Source organism: Aspergillus japonicus, assembly GCF_003184785.1.
Source record: "Aspergillus japonicus CBS 114.51 unplaced genomic scaffold BO86scaffold_70, whole genome shotgun sequence".
In the NCBI taxonomy this organism is placed as follows: domain Eukaryota; kingdom Fungi; phylum Ascomycota; class Eurotiomycetes; order Eurotiales; family Aspergillaceae; genus Aspergillus; species Aspergillus japonicus.
The window spans coordinates 86,616-104,922 of NW_020291707.1; the positions used below are offsets into that span (position 1 = coordinate 86,616).

The 18,307-nt window shown below is 55.9% G+C and overlaps 8 protein-coding genes across 8 annotated transcripts; 4 read left to right on the plus strand and 4 right to left on the minus strand.

Moving 5' to 3' along the window:
* Positions 1-1,126: 1,126 nt before the first annotated feature.
* On the plus strand, positions 1,127-3,990 carry BO86DRAFT_214803 (uncharacterized protein). The gene has a single exon (XM_025666875.1). The coding sequence runs from the start codon at positions 1,217-1,219 to the stop codon at positions 3,857-3,859; it is 2,643 nt and encodes an 880-aa protein (XP_025523542.1). The 5' UTR covers positions 1,127-1,216; the 3' UTR covers positions 3,860-3,990.
* Positions 3,991-4,052: 62 nt separating this feature from the next.
* On the minus strand, positions 4,053-5,315 carry BO86DRAFT_459029 (uncharacterized protein). Its single transcript, XM_025677328.1, has 2 exons — positions 4,911-5,315; positions 4,053-4,838 (listed from the first exon to the last, which is right to left on the minus strand). The coding sequence occupies exons 1-2, from the start codon at positions 5,204-5,206 to the stop codon at positions 4,121-4,123; spliced, it is 1,014 nt and encodes a 337-aa protein (XP_025523543.1). The 5' UTR covers positions 5,207-5,315; the 3' UTR covers positions 4,053-4,120.
* Positions 5,316-5,575: 260 nt separating this feature from the next.
* On the minus strand, positions 5,576-6,774 carry BO86DRAFT_412948 (uncharacterized protein). The gene is made up of 2 exons (XM_025674700.1): positions 6,579-6,774; positions 5,576-6,519 (listed from the first exon to the last, which is right to left on the minus strand). The coding sequence occupies exons 1-2, from the start codon at positions 6,592-6,594 to the stop codon at positions 5,987-5,989; spliced, it is 549 nt and encodes a 182-aa protein (XP_025523544.1). The 5' UTR covers positions 6,595-6,774; the 3' UTR covers positions 5,576-5,986.
* A 579-nt stretch (positions 6,775-7,353) lies between these two features.
* On the plus strand, positions 7,354-9,909 carry BO86DRAFT_214819 (serine/threonine-protein phosphatase 2B catalytic subunit). The gene is made up of 5 exons (XM_025666876.1): positions 7,354-7,773; positions 7,850-8,181; positions 8,238-8,495; positions 8,550-9,460; positions 9,512-9,909. Exons 1-5 carry the CDS (start codon positions 7,656-7,658, stop codon positions 9,573-9,575), a joined length of 1,683 nt encoding a protein of 560 aa, XP_025523545.1. The 5' UTR covers positions 7,354-7,655; the 3' UTR covers positions 9,576-9,909.
* A 234-nt stretch (positions 9,910-10,143) lies between these two features.
* On the plus strand, positions 10,144-12,311 carry BO86DRAFT_412950 (uncharacterized protein). The gene is made up of 3 exons (XM_025674701.1): positions 10,144-10,599; positions 10,679-10,823; positions 10,903-12,311. The coding sequence occupies exons 1-3, from the start codon at positions 10,179-10,181 to the stop codon at positions 12,242-12,244; spliced, it is 1,908 nt and encodes a 635-aa protein (XP_025523546.1). The 5' UTR covers positions 10,144-10,178; the 3' UTR covers positions 12,245-12,311.
* A 21-nt stretch (positions 12,312-12,332) lies between these two features.
* BO86DRAFT_370275 (alpha/beta hydrolase) lies at positions 12,333-13,160 on the minus strand (the record flags this gene model as incomplete). The annotated part of the gene is made up of 1 exon (XM_025670272.1): positions 12,333-13,160. One exon carries the CDS (start codon positions 13,158-13,160, stop codon positions 12,333-12,335), a length of 828 nt encoding a protein of 275 aa, XP_025523547.1.
* Positions 13,161-15,348: 2,188 nt separating this feature from the next.
* BO86DRAFT_422220 (DUF3759 domain-containing protein) lies at positions 15,349-15,968 on the plus strand (the record flags this gene model as incomplete). The annotated part of the gene is made up of 3 exons (XM_025675328.1): positions 15,349-15,364; positions 15,507-15,641; positions 15,712-15,968. 3 exons carry the CDS (start codon positions 15,349-15,351, stop codon positions 15,966-15,968), a joined length of 408 nt encoding a protein of 135 aa, XP_025523548.1.
* Positions 15,969-16,102: 134 nt separating this feature from the next.
* On the minus strand, positions 16,103-16,699 carry BO86DRAFT_214841 (uncharacterized protein). The gene has a single exon (XM_025666877.1). The coding sequence runs from the start codon at positions 16,531-16,533 to the stop codon at positions 16,219-16,221; it is 315 nt and encodes a 104-aa protein (XP_025523549.1). The 5' UTR covers positions 16,534-16,699; the 3' UTR covers positions 16,103-16,218.
* Positions 16,700-18,307: the final 1,608 nt, after the last annotated feature.

Genomic DNA, 18,307 nt, shown 5'->3' on the forward strand with positions numbered 1-18,307 from the left:
GATCCGCCGGAAGATGGTTGAGAACCGGCTCCGGCGGGCTTCATCACCATTGGAGTGGATGGGGATTGTAATATCCGCCGGAGTTTACCCGTGCTTTGAACGAAGATATCATACAAATGTCCATTTATGACTTCGAAATGCATCGATTGATGCTCCATCCAGGATCCATAATGGATAAGTTAGTCGTGGGCGGGGAGCGGGGAACAAAGGTTTCTCCGCGTCCAACCTCCGATTCCCGACAGTCACGGCGGCCCGATTTCCAAACCAGGAAAGTCAAGTCAACCGCCGCGAACAACAACATCCACGACTTCCACGACTTCCACGACTGTGGAAGCTCTGGACAAAGAGAACTACCGCTCATTCCTGTAACTACTTATCACTCGCTCAGACCAGATCAGACCAGACCAGATTGTCATTTTCCTTATCTCACCATGTCTCACATCGCAATGGGAAGCTCACATAGCCAGTCGAACCATGACTTTCCCCGCAGTGGATACAACGAGGATGGATTCCTACGGGGTTCATGCCATCTACATCAACAAGTCTTCGTACGGAGCCAAAAAAAAAATAATGAATGAATGAAAGAAAGACTGACTGACATTTAGCATGCTACGCACTACCAAGCTATCTGATTAATGCCCCTGCAGCACTTACGCCGCAACCATCGTGCAACTAACTCGCAGCAGCAAGGTACCCGGAACTGCGGCAGTTGCCCGTTCCCCAATGCATCCTCACTCACACAGCAATTGGAATACTCAATAAACAGTAGATAGCTGAGTCGTGCTCTGCGAATAACATGCTCTGTCGAGCCCGCATGTTTGCCTGGGACGGACAAAGACCAACCGTTGCTACATTCCTCACGCTTCCGACTGTTATGCTCTACACATTCTTCTGCCTCATCGGGGTGACCATAACAAACGAATCCTTCCTGCCTCCCAATTCTGTCCCCTCCTTATCCAACATGTTCCCTGTTTGTTCCTCCGTCCTGTGTTGGCGTGTTCGTGGCTTGCAGTCCCTTGTCTTGCCGGGTGCTTAACGCTGCTCCAACGTCCTCCCAGCATCATCCTCGGCCCTGACTGGATCCAAAGTCGTCGATACGAGAAGAGTCGGACCAATAACACCAGCTTCGGTCTTTTGAATGGGTGAACGCGCCTTGAACGCTCAGAAAACCAGGGTCGGTCGGGTTTAGTCAGGAAATCGCAGGAAGGAAACAGTCATGCCGCCACTGACCACCGTGATCGCGATAGCCGTCAGCTGTTCGGTTCTTTTCATAGTCGCGGCAGTCGTGGGGACAGTCATCTGGGTCAGAGTACGCCATGACCGCTTGTCGCTGGCGGTGGCAAACGCCAAACACGGTCAATTTGGCTTGCAGCACTACCAGGCTGAGACATTGACTGAACTCTCCCGCGAAGAAGGCACGGCGCTGAGACAATATGGCCAACTTCCGTATGGAAAGCCATCTGAATGGGGAGTGCTATCATCTCGCGAAAGTCTGCCTACATCTCCAGGAGACTCGGAGTCCTCATCCCCTCGAAATGAAAAGGGCCGCGACTTGCGTCGGCCGATGTCCCGTTCTTTGTCTACGCGTTCTGCGCGAGTGTCGAAGGGCTTCCTAGGACCACAACGTATCAGCTCTCTCTCACCGCTGACAGAAAGATCCGAGAAGCGCTATTCATCATCGCCGGTGGTCTCCTGTATGAACGAGCGTCTGTCGAGCTCTGCCGTTGATGGAGCGGTTGAATTGCCCACAGAGACGACACCGAGGCACACCCCTGAGAGAGAAGAGGAATACCCGCGAGCTGAGATCACTATGCGCCCAATCTCCGGAGCGTGGCCCTTGATGCACTCGCGGGAACGTTCTGGAAGCCTGTATCCGGTCTTGGAGGATAACCCAGAAGGGATCAACCCCCCCTTTGCCCGAGTCCGAGGCGGAAGCATCACCGCTCAAACGGCTGGGACAATGCCAGAGCAGCCTGTACCTCCCCCACCATGTGCCTATCCGCCAAATCGCTTCCGCTTGTCAAAGAACGACTCTGTTTGTTTCTCCTCGTTGAGTCTGGAGACAGCCGACAGCTCCATACTCGACGAGAGCCGAAGGACATCAACCAATATCGAGAGCGACTTCACTTCGCCAGCACTGCCGCCTTGCCCTACTTTTACGCCGTTCGATGCCAATGATGTTGGACGACTGGAATTTGACAGACGTAGCTTTGTGACACCCAGCTCAGTCGTACCAGCGCCGTTTGTGTTCCCTCCTACATCTTCTGCTGTTTGGGAGGGTCAGAGGATTGAGCCAGGTCGTACTTCACCCCGTCGCAGCTTGACGGCCCGCAGCCCTACCTCGATGGAACGGAGCAGTCCGCCGCCACGACGCAGTGAGTCTGTCTCCGTGGGACATGCTCGACGTGATTCGGCTATGAGCGTCAAGCCGCTGGATCTGAGTAATACGCCTATTCTCAACGCCGCTGGTCGCAATGCGGCCTTGCTGCCGCACTTCAGCCAAATGCAGAGAATCCCGCCGCACACCGAACAACGAAGAAGCCACGATCCCTTCTACGCTGGGCCTCATAATGCCACGAACACCAACACACAGGGTGCCCCTAGAAATAGACTGACCGGTTCAGCCACACCGGAGACTTCTGCGCAGTCCCTAGCCAGCCATGTGAAGCCACCAATGGCATCTGCCATGAGAAGTGGAAACAGTCTACGAAAGGGCCATCGGCGACAAAACTGCGTCCGGATCTCGATCCACCCCCCCGTCACCTTCAATGGACCTGTATTTTCTCCGACTGCCGAGGAACCAGAAGATGTCGAGGAAATCGACTTTCGCCGTTCTCAGGTATCCGACCTGTCAGCATCCAATGTGTCGCTTCCCTCAAATGTATCTAGTCCCTCGGCGGGCAACAGTACTCGACAATCTCAGCAAAATGATCGCCTGCGTGTAATCGATGTCTCGGAAGATCGTCGAGCCTCCCGCAGAGGCACACCAAAGAGGCAAAAGCATACGCGAGGCGACTCAACGGATAGCATGATGAGCATGATCAACGCGGAAAATTCGTTGCCGGAGATTGTCACTACCCTGCCCATTCCGAAGATTGAGACCAGTCTGCTCAATACCCCCTCTCCCGAGGCGAATAGTCCTGTTTGGATGATGTCCAGCCATACCAGTTCACCATCTACATATGAGAACATGTCAAGTCCAGGCAGTCCGCGTCGGTCGGCCGTTAAGGGCCCGCGTAATCAGCCGGGCCGGCAAATGCGCAACAATTACCGCCCTTCACAGCCATTGGAGGACAATGCAAAATTGTCGCTACGAACCACCTCTCGCCCTCCTCACATGCGCAAAGATCCGGCACGGAAGCCACCTGAGTCAGGCCAGCGACCGAAGACTGATGCCCAGCAGACAGCATCGCCGCGGAACCAAGATTCGGCCGGCCAAGCTCCGCCAGGCGCCCCGAAGATGAACCATCCAGCTATCGCAAAACAGCAGCCACCTCAATCCCTACGGCAACTCCGCCCTCAACATCGGCCCCCACCCGCCGGAAGTATACCCAAGTCTCCGATTATGCGAACCGGGGGCATTGTCTCTATCTGGGAAGATGGGCCGCTGGAGCTGAAAGCACCGCCTAAACCTACAGTATCTTTGGTCAAGGAAGCAACCGAACTCCCCGACGAGCCCGCTGCAAAGCGTGTCGAAAGGACGAAAAGCCAAGGGCCTGGTGATCGATCACCGACCAAGTCGAGCAACAACCGATCCAGACCAGAACCCAAGACTCCGACGAGACGGGCCGTAGGCTTGGGCATTGGCGCTGCCACCCCAGCCAGCTTGTATGACGGCGACGGATTCTTAAAGGAGTAGACGCTCCAATCGATGCATTGCTTGGAGACTCAAAATCATGTTCGGTTGTTTGTTTCGACGTTTGGTTCCGGGTTTTGCTTAGCGTGCGGGCGTTTCTGTTGATATCCACTGTCCGAGTAGCAGTAGTAGGTAGAATAACTATGTAATACGAGCTGAGCAGTACAGCCAATGCAAAGACGGGGGAGTGGGCCTTGTAATCTTATCATCTAGAGATTAATTCATAACTTAACTATCTGTATAGAGGCCTGAAGCATCGTGCAACTAATCCGTTCTCCTCCACTTGGTCTCCTCACTCTCTGCCTCCCCATTCACATCACCATCCTGCTGCGCTTCCGCACCGTCCTCCTCCCTCTGCCTCACCGTCCCCGCCCCGGGGCCCAGCGACAACGTCGGCTCCTGCCCGCCCCCAATCCAATTCCCCTCCTCATCGAAGAACTCATGCATGTTCTCCGCCGTGATCCACCCGGAACTCCCATCCATCGGCGGCGGCAACCCGCCCGCCCCATTCCCCATGGCAATCAACCCGGACTGCAACAACGCACTGTCTCCTTCTTCCGCTTCATCCTCATCCTCCTCATCCCCGGGCTCCACCGGATCCGGATGCAAATTCGAGCACGCCGACACCGCCGCGTACAGCGCCTGCGTGGGCGTTTCCGTTTCCGTTTCCGTTTCGGTCTCCGCCGCCCCGAGCCCTTCTTCACTCTTCTCTTGTTGTTGTTGTTGTTGTTGCTGCGGCTGTGAAGGCGGCACCAGCGTCAGAATCGTGCATTCTTCCTCGTCGTCGTCGGCGGAGAAGCCCCCGGCGGTGGGGGTGGCGATCTGCATGTAGAGGCCTTGTTGCTGTTGCTGTTGCTGTTGCTGTTCTTCTTCTGGTTGGCTGACTGCTGGGAGACGCAGGCGTTGGATGGCGTGCAGCGAGATGGAGGGGTAGGGGATTGAGAGCCCTGCGTTTGCGGTGGGGGAGTAGAGGAGGAATTTTCTGGGAATGTTGAGTTAGCTTAGGCTTTGAATCTTTCTGGGGGTCTCTGGGAAGGAAAGAGGGGGAGCGTACTCGGAGGTCACCCAGACGGTGATGTTGGGAAGCGCTAGTTCCTTGGGGGATGCATCCTCTTCGCTCGTAGCGATGCTGGTGGTGTCAGTGGCAGCGCCATTCGTGTTGCTGCTGGTTTGCAAGGCGCGCAGGGTCGGGTTGGCGAGGAGGTCGCGCTCGAGGACCACGAGGTGGCAGTCCTGGCGGTGGTAGTAGAGGATGGCTGGGCCCGTGTGGAAGGAGCTGGGCGTGCGGGATTGGTGCTCCGCGAGCGGGGTGAAGGTTGTTGTGTCGGGGGCGGTGGTGAGGGGTTCCATTTTTTTAGGGGGGGGGAGTTCGTGACGAGGTGAGCGAGGGGCGTTGTTTGGAGAGTTGGGTTGGGGATGTGAGGGTGGGGAGGGGAAGAAATGAGGAAGAGAAAGAGAAATTGTGATGGATGGAGTTTGGGTCGGCGGGGAGCTTGCCGTCGTAAACGTAACTGACTAGGCTGCGGAACCGCGGGCGGGAACTGAGGAGCAGCTCCGGTTCGGGAGGTCGTCGTTCTCCTATACAATACTTTTGCTGCGTTGTTGCGGCAGTCTAGAGGTATACGGTTCTTTATTGCTCGGGTGATCGGTCTGTGCTGTTTAACTTGGTATAGCTATGAGGGCTTTTGCAACTTCGATGGTCTGAAGTGGGATGTGTAGCTTGATAGTAGCTTGAATTGTTTGTCTCTCTCTGCTGCCTTCTATGACAATCCTGCACTGTCCCCAAATCTGAATAATTCTAGTCATTCTTTCGGTTTGTTTCGGCCCATGCACACTGCGCGACATACAGCCTAGTCTACGCTGTGTACCTGGGGCCTCAGTCTCAAACAAGACGGCGCGTTGATGCGAGGCTTCGCCGTCTGGACTGACGTGCCGCGGTCCAGCAAGGGGCCCTTTCTGCATGGCCCATCTTGCGCGCGCAGCACCCATGGCGCACCGACAGCGCCAATTCGAAGCGCGTATCTTCTAGGAGATAGAGTCCTCGTCACATGAGCATGATAAGCTCATGGCCTAACAAGCCCAAGCCCAAGCCCAAGCCCAAGCCCAAGCCCAGGCAGATGTGCCCCCCGCTCATTTCACATTTAACCCCCCAAACGCCCGATCCAGCTCCTCTCCCTCATCGCGCGGCACCATCGATGGCAGAGCAGCCGCCCCCGGATCCGCAGCGGACAGGCTGTCCAGCAAGCTCGACTGCGCTGCTCCTCCCTCAGGTGACCCCGACCCGGCGACCGCGTTCATCGGCCGCAGGAGTTTCTCCTCCCGGTCCAGCCATCCGGGCGCCACGCGTCGCTTCTCCGCCAGGTCGCGCTGCACGATGGACTCCTCCCAGTCGCGGATGGCTTTCTCGGCGTCGCGGCGGGTCTTGTTCAGGTGCTGCTCCAGGGCGTTGCACGCGGCGAGGATCTCCTCCGGGGAAGCGGCGTGCTCCCCGCTCGAGGAGACTACGTAACGCGGTTTAAGGTCCGGGTTACTGGGGTCGACGGTGACGGAGGGCGGGATGGTAGATGGAACCGACTTGTAGGTGTAGGGGAGGGTGACGGTGGTGGGGAGGTTGATGAATGGGGAGACGGTCAAGGGGACTTGGGCTAGGAGGGGATGAGGGCCTGGATTGAGGAGGTCAGAATGCTGATAGAGGATAGGATGGATGGGACGGTGTACTTACGGTAGGATTCGTACATGCTGAGAGATACTGGGATTTGTGTGTATAGTCAGTGTTGTCAGTGAGCAGGCGGGATGTCCATCGATGTGTCAATAGAGGAGTTGTAGTTATATTGAATGCTTGAGGAAAGTATAGTTACAGTCAACAGTAATTGGAGACGGAGAGTTCCCCGCCTTGATTACAGGGACCGTCACGGGGCGGTAATCCCCGACTGCGGCTGATTATTACCTGTCAATACGGTTTGTTGGGTCTGACGTCGAATTGCAGCCGAATGAATCCAATTTATCCTAATGCCAATGCCAATGTTGCTACTCCGTAATGTGATTATCGATCATCATCTCCATCAGCCATTGCCGCTCATCAGCTTGAAGAGAAGCACACGAGAGCGCAGAACCCGGTTTCAGCTCGTCTGACAGCCTTCCCTCTTCCCTCCTTTCCTTTCCTTTCCTTACCTTATAATAAATTGTATACCTAGCCCCTCTTGCTTATCTACCAGTGTTAAGTTACTTAGTTATTCACGAACGTGTGGCACGGTGGCATTGTCTCAGTTTCTCTGTCTAGTTAAGCCCCGAGTGAACCCCCAAGTGACCCTCTTTCTCCTATTATTCTCGCAGTGTCTCTGTCTGCATTGGCCAGGCCTTCAATTCCCACTTCTCTCCCCCCATCTGATATAAGATCGTTAAATCCTTAAAAATCTTCTACTTTAGTGCCCACTGCCTACTGTCCACTGCCCACTAACTCCCCCCCCCTCTTCTACTCCTCCCTCCCTCCCGACCCTGTTATCGGGTTCCTCTTCTCCACCTTTCTGGTTTCTTTTCGCCCCGAGATCATCCCTGCAGTTCGGTCTTGCCACAAGTTCTTCCTCTTGCTCTGCTCTTTCTCTGGTGTCTCGGCTGGGAATTCCCCCATCCCGCGCTTAACCCCCCACCACCACCACCACCACCACCAACAACTGGCCCGCCGCGCCTGTCGCCCTTCCCCTTTTCCCCTCCTCTTCCTTCATCCTCCGGGGCACAACGTGCTTGCGATTCATTCTGGTCCAAGACTCAACCTCCTTTGTGCCTCGAATCCTTAATCACCATGGATCGCAACATCGCGCGTGCGGTGACGGAGAAGAAGCCGGTCCCGGAGATCGACTTCACATTACATGTCATGGAAGATGGCACTCAGGTGTCTACCCTCGAGCGAGTCATCAAAGGTTTGCCACGTTCCCTGCCTCAATATACCGACTCACTTGCGAAAAGAATCCCGCTAATCGCATGGCAACCATCCAGAGGTGCAAGCGCCGGCGTTGAACACCCCGTCGGACGATCAGTTCTGGTCTCCTGAAGACCCCTCCAAGCCCAACCTCCAGTTCCTCAAACAGCACTTCTACCGGGAAGGTCGTCTTACGGAAGACCAAGCGCTATGGATCATACAGGCTGGAACGCAGCTGCTCAGAGCCGAACCCAACCTACTGGAGATGGATGCGCCCATCACCGTGTGCGGTGATGTCCACGGTCAATATTACGACCTAATGAAGCTCTTCGAAGTCGGTGGCGACCCATCCGAGACCCGCTATCTCTTCCTCGGTGACTATGTCGACCGAGGTTACTTCAGTATCGAGGTGAGTATCCGTCCTGTCACGGTTGCTAGCCGCTTCGGTCTGACCCTCCGCAATAGTGTGTGCTCTACCTGTGGGCCTTGAAGATCTGGTACCCCAACACTCTCTGGTTACTGCGGGGTAATCACGAATGTAGACATTTGACGGACTACTTCACCTTTAAGCTGGAGTGTAAGCACAAGTACAGCGAGCGCATTTACGAGGCTTGCATTGAATCTTTCTGCTCGCTACCGCTGGCGGCGGTCATGAACAAGCAATTCTTGTGTATTCACGGTGGCTTGAGCCCTGAATTGCATACTTTGGAGGATATCAAGGCCGTACGTTTTCCTCCTGGCCATTTGGCGAGGCGCTAGCTGACTCGCGCTCCTCAGATCGACCGTTTCAGAGAACCTCCGACCCACGGCCTGATGTGTGATATTCTTTGGGCCGATCCCTTGGAAGAATTCGGACAGGAGAAGACCGGAGACTATTTCATCCACAACAGCGTGCGAGGTTGCTCGTACTTCTTCTCATATCCTGCGGCTTGCGCTTTCCTCGAAAAAAACAACCTTCTTTCCATCATTCGCGCGCACGAAGCTCAAGACGCGGGCTATCGCATGTACCGCAAGACCCGGACAACGGGCTTCCCCAGTGTCATGACCATTTTCAGCGCTCCCAACTACCTGGACGTCTACAACAACAAAGCCGCCGTCTTGAAGTATGAGAACAACGTCATGAACATCCGTCAGTTCAACTGCACCCCCCACCCGTACTGGTTGCCGAACTTCATGGACGTCTTCACCTGGTCCCTTCCTTTCGTCGGTGAGAAGATCACGGATATGTTGATTGCAATCCTCAACACCTGCTCCAAGGAGGAGCTGGAAGAAGAGACTCCTACTTCTGTATCACCTACAGCGCCCTCGTCACCTCCAGCGGCCCAGATGGATGTGGAGAGCAGCGAATTCAAGCGTCGTGCCATCAAGAACAAGATCCTGGCCATCGGCCGTCTCTCGCGTGTGTTCCAGGTGCTCCGTGAAGAATCCGAACGAGTCACTGAGCTCAAGACCGCGGCTGGTGGTCGTCTTCCGGCGGGTACTTTGATGTTGGGTGCGGAGGGCATCAAGCAAGCCATCACGAACTTTGAAGATGCGCGCAAGGTCGATCTGCAGAACGAACGCCTGCCTCCTTCTCAGGAGGAAGTCATCCGACGCAGTGAAGAGGACCGACGCATTGCTCTCGAGCGAGCGCAGCATGAAGCCGACAACGATGCCGGCCTGGCCACAGTGGCTCGCAGAATCAGCATGTAAGTTTGGCTCCCTTCCGAAGGTTGAACGGCAGGTTCTAATTTATCTAGGTCGGCTGGTTCGGGCAAAACTCGTCGACAACGAGACGCTGCTCCCGTTTCCCGGGAGGCATGAGCGTCAGACAAGACAGATTTTTATCGAGATCCTGCCGGTTCGGCGAAAGTGGCACACATGGACAGATATCCTTCCTTGCAATTTTAGGCGTGCAACTGCTTCACCCTTGTATTGAACGAAACTCACAGCTTCGAACCCAACGGGCGAGTGATCTTGCCTAGCGACGACCACCTTGGATTAAACGGCCGATCGCACTGGTGGCAAGCACTGTATCAAAGACTGGAGTTGGCGGACGGGGGATAAATCATGTAATTCGTGCACACAAGCGGTTCTAGGCGTCCGTGACGTCTGAACTATGAGTTGATGAATCGATACACCATGAATTCTGCTCTCATCTTCCGGCCCCGCCTTTCGGCTGTTTGATATTGTAGTATGACCAGCGTAGGAGATTAGCCATAAATCTCTAGATAATGGAACAGGAAAATAGACCCCGCCGAAATCATGCTTGGTACCTTACATGTGGTGGAAGTTATCCGGCTGGTTTCCGGCCCGCCAAGACCAACCACCAACTTCAATCCACCGATACCTTGCTTGCTCCGGCGGCCTGGCTTTCCTCCCTTTGTCTTCCATTTCATCCTCTTTGCCAACCTTCAATTCACATCAATGCCTCCCAAACTACGCGGCTCGCTCACAGCGAGCCTTGCGCACGCGGGCCGAGACTCCGCCACGGTCTTTTACTGTCCCTCCTGCTCTACCTGGCGCCGAAACACCAAAACCGCCCTCAGTCTTGCGCGTCGTGCCACCAGCACCACCGGCGTTGCTTCCTCCAACTCATCACAACAATCACAGCCCCTAGATTTCCGACCCCACACTCATCCGATACCCTCCGCACCTGCTCCGCGACCCCTCAATAACACGGTTCCTGTCGTTCATGCCGGTGGCCGCAACATCCCTCCGCGGCTGAAAGGCCTCCACACGACGCTCGACCAGCTCAAAGATGTTGCGCCCGAGCAGGTCAATCTCAGTCGGTTGCAGCTGGCAATGAGGGGTCTGGAGTCGGAGACCCCTGTGATTCGTGTGGCTGGTATGTTCATCCAGTGTCATCTCCCTCTATCCTGCTGCTAATTGATTAACAATGGCGACGACTTGCTAACATCGCTTAGTGCTGGGCTTGAATGATGCCAGTGCGGCGCGCAGACTGGTGAAACTGCTACTCGCTGACCCCTTGAACGGAAAGGAAAGCTGGGAGGACTTGTTGGAGGAAATGGGCGCGGGGGCTGGAGGCTTGGAGAGGGGACTCTTGATCCGGTGGGTCTCTGTCTAAAGAATCTACCATGAACAGGAAAGGAATACATTGGCTAACTATCCCAATCCGCGATGAAAACAGTTACGGTCCAATTTCGCAGAGCATACCCAATGACCTCCTCCCGACCATCTCGGTTCCCTCGCCGATCCTGAAGCAAGGCAACCTGGAGATCCTGATCACCAGCCTGGGCGCGGATACCCGAGCGAATGCCAAGTTCACAGCCGATACGTTCCTGGTACCGACGGTGACGATTCAGACCTCGCATTCGGGACGGCATAATATGGTGCGGTACCCGGTGCACCGGAGCATCGTGTGCGGCAGTGGCGTCGACGGATTTCTGGCCTACAGCGGGCTGATGGCACGCTCGGATCTCAAAAACGAGGCGGGGTCGGTCTACGGCGCGATCGAGCTGCCGGTGACCAATCCGGAGAAGTACAACAATGGACGGGTCGCGTTTGTCGACATCGATAAGGCGGACGAGGCGTTGGCCAAATTCCGAGAGTCGGTGCAGAACGCCTCGCTCTACGAACGCGGGTGGAACAGCAGTGGTGTCCAGCCGGTGGTGGATTGGCTGACTGCGCTGCGGGCGGAGGCGGGCAGTACGCTGGATCCTTCGCTGCGCACCCTGATCACGTCTCTGCTGGATGCGGCAGAGGCGGGAGTCGTCGCGGAGGAGACACGGAGGACCCAGGAGCAAGAAATGGGCTTGGTGCCGGTGGAGGTGAGGGAGGGGTTGGATCGATCCGTGTCGGAATGGGCGGAAAAGGCGCACACAGAGCTCCGCGGCGCACTGGAAGAAGGGTTCGCCAGCAAGCCTTGGAAGGGTCTTGCATGGTGGAAGCTCTTCTGGCGCGTGGATGACGTGGGCATGATTACCGGGGAGATCCTAGATCGCAAGTTTCTGCGTCAGGCTGAGAGGGAGGTCATCTGGACGGCTGGCCGGTTCCAGCAGGCCGGACTGGTCGAGACCACTCCGGGGTCTAGCCCGACCGAAGAACCATCCTGGCCAACGCAGATATCCACACGACGGACCAAGCTGGTCGAGTCGACGGCGCCGGCACTGCAGGCGTTGGCGCAGCGACTCGTGCTGTTCAGCATGTCGACCACCACCCTATCCTCGGCGCTGTCGATCTTGACCTATCTCTCCTGGCCTGCCGCGTCTGTGTACGAGACCTGCACGGTGGCAGCGGTGGGTTTGATCTACTCGCTGCGTCGCCAGCAGCGCAAGTGGGAAAGCGCGCGGACCTGGTTCGAGAACGAGGCCCGCGAGGACGGCCGCACGGCTCTGCTCGAGACGGAGGACCAACTCCGTGGGATTGTGCAGCGCGGCGTACGCCCCGTGGAGGAGGCAGTCCCGGTGTCTCCCCTTGAGACGCGACAAGCCATCGATCGAGCGCGCAATGCTCTCGAGGAGGTCGACTAGATACACCCTAGACTTTTCACCCTGTATGTACTGTACCACTATGAAACCAAAATGAATATCGTACAACATCCCATTTTCTTTGTCGGGCTCAGGAGATTTCCACACTGCCCTCCGGCACGCCCTTCCAACTCCTCAACCGCCTCGCCAAGAACTGCATGACGGGCAACATCTCGTCCCGATTCCGGGGCATCCCATCCCCGCGGCGGGCATACCGATGGACCTCGACAAACTCAAACCGATCCTTCGTCCTGCGCACCGCGCTCTCCGTCACGGCCGCCGAATCCCTTCCCGCGACCACCAACACCGGCGTCCGATTTTTCTGGGTGGTGGTATTCTTGACCGCGGACAACGGAAACGGGGCCCCGATCGACACCACCCCGGCCAACCAGCGATCAGTTTCGGTCTGCTGCGGAGGAGACCCCAATGATGCACCGTCCTCCCCAGAATCAGCAGCCGCCGCCGCCGCCGCCGCCGCAGCAGCAGCAGCACTGGCAACCTCCAACCCCACCATCCCGCCCTGCCCCAACCCCAACACCAAGACATCCCGCCACCGATACCCGCACGTCCGCACGAGAACGCCCGCGATCACCTCGTGGACGAGCAGGCGCACCGCCCGCGCGAATCCGGCGTCCATGTCCAGCTCCCCCGCCGGCGTGAAGGTCACGTCGTCGCCCCAGTGGTAGCCGCCCAGGTCGAAGGGGAGGGGCTGCGGGGCTTGCAGGGTCAGGATGGTGGTTTCGGGGAGGTGGAGGGCGCGCGCGAAGGCGGTGAAGTTGGCGGCCGTGTCGCCGAGGCCGTGGAGGAGAAGGAGGATGTTGGGGCATTTTTCGGATGTGCTGGGGGGGTGCGTGATCGTGATGGTGAGGTGGGAGGGGAAGTCGGTGGGTTTGGGGGCGCGTGGGGTGGATGTGGTCATTGTGGTTTGTGATGTCTTTTTTTTTCTTCTGTTTGGGTGAGGCGGTGTTGCTTGTTTATTCTAGAGGTTGTTTGTTTGTTGGTACCTGTGGTGGTTTGTGGTAGGGTGATTGTGTAGATGGAGGGGTTTGATGGAGGGGAGGGGTGGGAGGAGAGCTGGCTGCCCAGAGGAAAGCTCATGTCCGCCGCGCCGGCGCCGGCAGGTAAGTTAGTTGCCGCTTTCGGGTTAGTCGGCTGGCTCAGTGCATATGCTGCATATGCTGCTGCTGCTGCTGCTGCTGCTGCTGCTGCTGCGCTACTGTTTACTATCGTCATGCAGAAGGTTATTTGCATCATGACATGAGGTGTTTTATTCAACATGCTCATGCTCACACTCTTACTCAATCATACTTAGAAATGATCACAGTGGTCATCGCAGGTCTCTCATGACCTGACCGACAATCAAGCAATGACATGATGGAACGGAGAATGATCGTTGATTCTCTATGCTCGATACGGTTTCTGTCTGGCATGGCATGACGTCCCATCCCATTCATACTGAAACGAAGGCCAAGAGCGACCATCTGGACAACTGTGCTCCGACTGCAACAACAACAGACATGATGCACATTCTCCAGCTGAAGCAGTACGTAATGTCTTTCCTCTGCCCATCCACCGGCCCCCAAGCCACATTCCGACACTGCCACACATCGCCTCCCTTAGGCCACTGATTCAGAGGTCATCACAGCCGACTGACACGAACTCCAAAAGCACGCTACAGGACTTCCGGTCTCAGGCTATCGAACATTGCGGAGCCTTCGGTAGAATCAATCGGGCAACTAGCTGTGGGGATAACGATCACGTCTGGACCTCGCATAGCCAACCATTAACCCCGAGCGTGCTCCACTCCGTGCAGCATTGCGCGTGCCCCAAAACCATGACATTTCCAGATTTACCCGCCAGGCAAGGCCAGACACTCCAGAGTCCAGCCTAATCTGCATAGGAGTAGATCTGGGGAAAGATTAGATCTGATATCCAGGCCAGCCCTCGAAGGTCCGTTGTGCTTGTGCTTCTTGACTTGGGCCACTCCGAGTTGCACAACATAGGGCAGAGGTATAAGCCTTGACAAGAGCTTCTTGGCGCACAGTGTTCCTTCGGTTCAGCCGGCTTCGTCCTCAGCCCTCGCCAAGCCCGGGCGAGTGCTGTGGCCGAGGCGCTAAATCCACAGCCAGATGGAACTCACCCAGAGTTTAAGGCTGAGGCAATCCCCATCTGCATCTTGGCCCCTCCCCCCCAGCGGTGTCGCCCGTCCTACCCATGGGATTCATGGGAATTATGGGACACGTACGTATTTTCAAGGCGATGATCCCTGGATAATCCCTAGAATGTAGGCACACAGGAAGGGTCTGGAAAAGGGAAATCCTGCGAAATCAGTCAGCTAGTCCCGCATTGGCATGGGCATCTCTCTAGGTACCTATTTTCAGAGGCGCAGGCGGAACCAAAGGACGCGGAGGGGTCATTATTCTGTCCGCCCCTCTTTCTCTGGTGGCTGACTGTCCCCTCGGCCTCCCACCATTGGAACCCATGTTTCAGCTCACAAACAAGCCCACCGTGTCCTCAGCTGTACGGAAAGTACCCCTGGCGGATTTCCGAGCACAGCGTACCGCAGCCCCGTAACCCGGAAGGCTCACTCCATGCTATCCGACCCCTCCGGGCTGACTGTATGCCGTGCGATGCAGCCAATGGCCTGATTCTCTCAGCCAGCCTTCAAAGAAGCGCTTTACACGCACAGGCGGCACCCATCGACTACGCTTACGCTGCCCCTCCGAGTCGCTGAGGTGAAAGGATGACCAACGTGGCGCGGGGACCAGCGACTGGGAGTGATCTGCCTTCCATCCACCCCACCTTGGAGGGGCGATACCTGAGCATCGCCATTCAGCCAATGATCCCTCCCCCCACAAGACATTGAGAGTTTTGCAGGCCTCCAGCAGCTATCCTAGTCTTCACGACAGCAGTGGGTCAGGGGGCGCGGTAGAGGGGTACCTAGCCGACGAGAGCTGAATTAGCTGAGGTGGGTTGGCTGAGGCACAGCGGGCTGTATATAAGGCGTCCATCGTCCTGCCTCTGGCTTTCTTTTTCTCTCTCCATTCACACACACTATCTTTCCTCCTTTTCAAACAACCTCTTCACACATTACACCATCAATCACCATGGCTTGGGGCTGGGGTAAGTCACTACTATGCGGCTGCTGACCGTCATCTGGTTGCATCGCGGGATTAACCCTGTCCTGTTACTTGCCCAGTTTGACTTCCGTAACCTGCATCGGATGGACATGTTGGTAACACGACTAACCACGTTTGCCTTGCAGACGATTCCAACGAGGCTCACCGTCAGGTCTACAACGGCGAGCAGCACCACGAGGCCAAGTTCTCCCACGAGCTTCTGGCCGGTGCCGCTTCCTTCGAGGGCATGAAGCTCTTCGAGGACCACCAGCGCAAGGAGGGTATGCATTGTCCCTCGTCTAACTACATCCCTCTTCCCTCTGCCATGCTAACCGCGATGACATCCAACAGGCAAGCCCGTTAGCCACGCTTTCGCCAAGGAGCTTCTTGCTGGCATCGTCGGTTCGCAGATCGACAGACTTGCCGAGACCAAGGGTATGGACGAGGTCGACAAGATCCGTGCCAAGAAGCACGCCCAGGAGAACGCCCACCAGATGTACGAGGAGCACTACGAGCGCGGTCACGGCGCCCCCGAATACGACCCTCGCCTTCCTCCTCACCCCCACTTCCGTGACGAGGGCCGCTTCCCTGATCAGGGCCGGTGGTAAGGGCCGTGGCTGGTACTAAGCTCTAGTGCGATAAGGAATAGACTGGATCTGAACCTGTCGACCGGGGGTGTGTGTTGATATGATACCGATGATTTGTTGTTCCCAATGAAAAAATATTCCTCATAATTGTTTTGTTTTTTCTAATCCTGAAGCGTGGTCCTCTGCATGCGACGTGGCCTGTAGATTCGAGCCCTCTCATGCATATATGATCTGTACGGTATGGTGGAGAGGCAGATGAGCTATCATCGAATCATGAGAGTCGGTCTGGAAGGAGTAGAAACCAAAACAAAACAGTCGTAATGATGAATCGCAACCCGATGCAAGAGTTACTGAGTATGAAGGTCAAACGCTGGGCAGGCTGAAACGACCACCGCAAACTGCATGGCCAGTATGTAGGATTCCACCCAATCGGGCAAGTAACGCGGATTATCACGGAGTGATTGCGACTGACGGCAAGCAAGGATCGTCGGTCGTCGGGGGAGGGGGAGTGTGTGCGACTATTTTCGGTTCCTGTATGAAGATAGATAGTGTCCTGCGGAAGAGAGGGGCAGTTTTGGGAGTGCATTTCCGGGTTCTCAATTCTACTTTGGGAACCCTTTTTTTTTTTTTTCGCATGTTGACAGATTGATTCAAGGAATCTCCCAAGGCCCTGACAAGGAAATTCCAATCATAAGGAACGAAATGCGAAGCTGTCAAGGACATCCATGGAACTGTAAGTGGAGAGGAAGAGAGGGAAAGAGGGAGTATACGAGCAGCAACCACCGTGTATGCGCGGCAAGCCTCTTACTTTATGGGGATACTTTGTCCGGTATGACAGAGCAGCCAATGACTGATGATCACCGCTCACCGCCCTGCCAAGTGCTCCTGCAAATGAGCTCATCGGCTGCAGCACGTGCATAAACCCGGGCCTATCAGGCTACGATAGACGGACAATTCGGGCAAGAAGAAGGTTCAACTCGTTCCTCTCCAATTTTGAATCCATGAAATCAGGTATCTTGCTGGCTTCGTTCCCGCTCGCTCAAAAGTCACTCGGCTCCTCTTTGTCTCGCTATGACGGGCTGGACTGATCCTCTGGTGGCTTGCCTGTGGTTTGCGCTCTTGACCTCTTGACCTCTTGACCTCTTGCGCATTTTGGCATTTTTAGTTCTTTTTTCCACACATTTAAACTTAACTTGTATTTTCCTTCTTCCATTCTTATCTGCTTCTACCTCCGCCCTCCCGTTCCACTGTGACATTCTATTTCTATCTACTATTTTTTTTCCGGACCCTGTCTCTTTTACTCCCCTCCTCTCATCCTCCTTCTCGTCCTATATTGGAGAATTGTGTGCGTGTTCTACCTTCTTGGCCCCAAGAATGAACTGATCGTTGTCTTGAGCTACTCTCCAATCGCCCTGAGCAATGGGAGCTCTTATCGATTGATCCTCGGATACCAGATTCCCTGTCAACTTGCTCCACCATTCTTCTGCTTCATCTTGTTGCCACTGTGATGGCACTTGCTGCGTCATAAATCCTCCTGGGTATCTGCTGTAATTTTTTTTGTCAACCGTATTATGCTCGCTCATGCCTCTGCCTTCCCAGCATGAAATTCGCCAAGTGTGTCTCACTCACCCAAACCCACCATTGCTCCGGAATGCTTGTTTCCTGTGAGGCGTTGCTGACCCAGTCATTGGCGACAGGGAGCTGGAGCAGGAATTAGTTCCAGAGTGGCGAGCTAAATATCTCGACTACAAGGTTGGTGCTGCCCCAGTTGCTTGCTCCCATACGCTGGGGGTGTGGTTCCGATTCTCATCATTGTATGACTTTGGGGGACGACAGGCCGGCAAAAAGAAAGTCAAAGCCATCTCGCGCGCCCTACAGAAAGCCAATCGCAGCCCTAGCCATCCGTCCATCCGCAATTTATCCTACCCCCAACATGACCAGTCCGATCGCCTGCTGAGTTCGGACCCCCGCTCGTCATTCCGAAGCGAAAGCCGACACGATTTACCCCAGGACACCCTTCAGGTTCCCTCGACGCCGGCGCGAAGCAATGGCTTGACACCGCGCTCAACGTCGGCGCGCAGTGAACGCCAGCCCCTCCGGGCCCCTGCATCGCGCTTCTCGGGCGTGGTCGGCACGTATGGAAGTATTGTCGCCACACCGCCATCACAGCAGGCTGCTTCCTCGGATGTAGCCTCTCTGCGGCTGCCAGATCCGGCAATTGATCCCAAGGAGGTCGAGTTCTCCTCGCCAGAAAGAGAGGATGATCCAGACGACCACCGCCCCGAGAGCCCGTCGCCGATCTTATCACGATATGATAGCTTGCGACCAGCCACGCCTGCCAGATCGCGCCGGAGCCCCTC

Coding starts and splice junctions, on each gene's coding strand:
- BO86DRAFT_459029 (XM_025677328.1), bottom strand. CDS start 5,206: ATGGAACCCCTCACCACCGCCCCCGACACAACAACCTTCACCCCGCTC. Junction 4,839..4,910: donor ACCGTCTGGGTGACCTCCGA/GTACGCTCCCCC, acceptor CAACATTCCCAG/AAAATTCCTCCTCTACTCCC.
- BO86DRAFT_412950 (XM_025674701.1), top strand. CDS start 10,179: ATGCCTCCCAAACTACGCGGCTCGCTCACAGCGAGCCTTGCGCACGCG. Junction 10,600..10,678: donor CCCTGTGATTCGTGTGGCTG/GTATGTTCATCC, acceptor AACATCGCTTAG/TGCTGGGCTTGAATGATGCC. Junction 10,824..10,902: donor GAGAGGGGACTCTTGATCCG/GTGGGTCTCTGT, acceptor CGATGAAAACAG/TTACGGTCCAATTTCGCAGA.
- BO86DRAFT_214841 (XM_025666877.1), bottom strand. CDS start 16,533: ATGCACTCCCAAAACTGCCCCTCTCTTCCGCAGGACACTATCTATCTT.
- BO86DRAFT_214803 (XM_025666875.1), top strand. CDS start 1,217: ATGCCGCCACTGACCACCGTGATCGCGATAGCCGTCAGCTGTTCGGTT.
- BO86DRAFT_214819 (XM_025666876.1), top strand. CDS start 7,656: ATGGATCGCAACATCGCGCGTGCGGTGACGGAGAAGAAGCCGGTCCCG. Junction 8,496..8,549: donor CTTTGGAGGATATCAAGGCC/GTACGTTTTCCT, acceptor CGCGCTCCTCAG/ATCGACCGTTTCAGAGAACC. Junction 9,461..9,511: donor GTGGCTCGCAGAATCAGCAT/GTAAGTTTGGCT, acceptor TAATTTATCTAG/GTCGGCTGGTTCGGGCAAAA.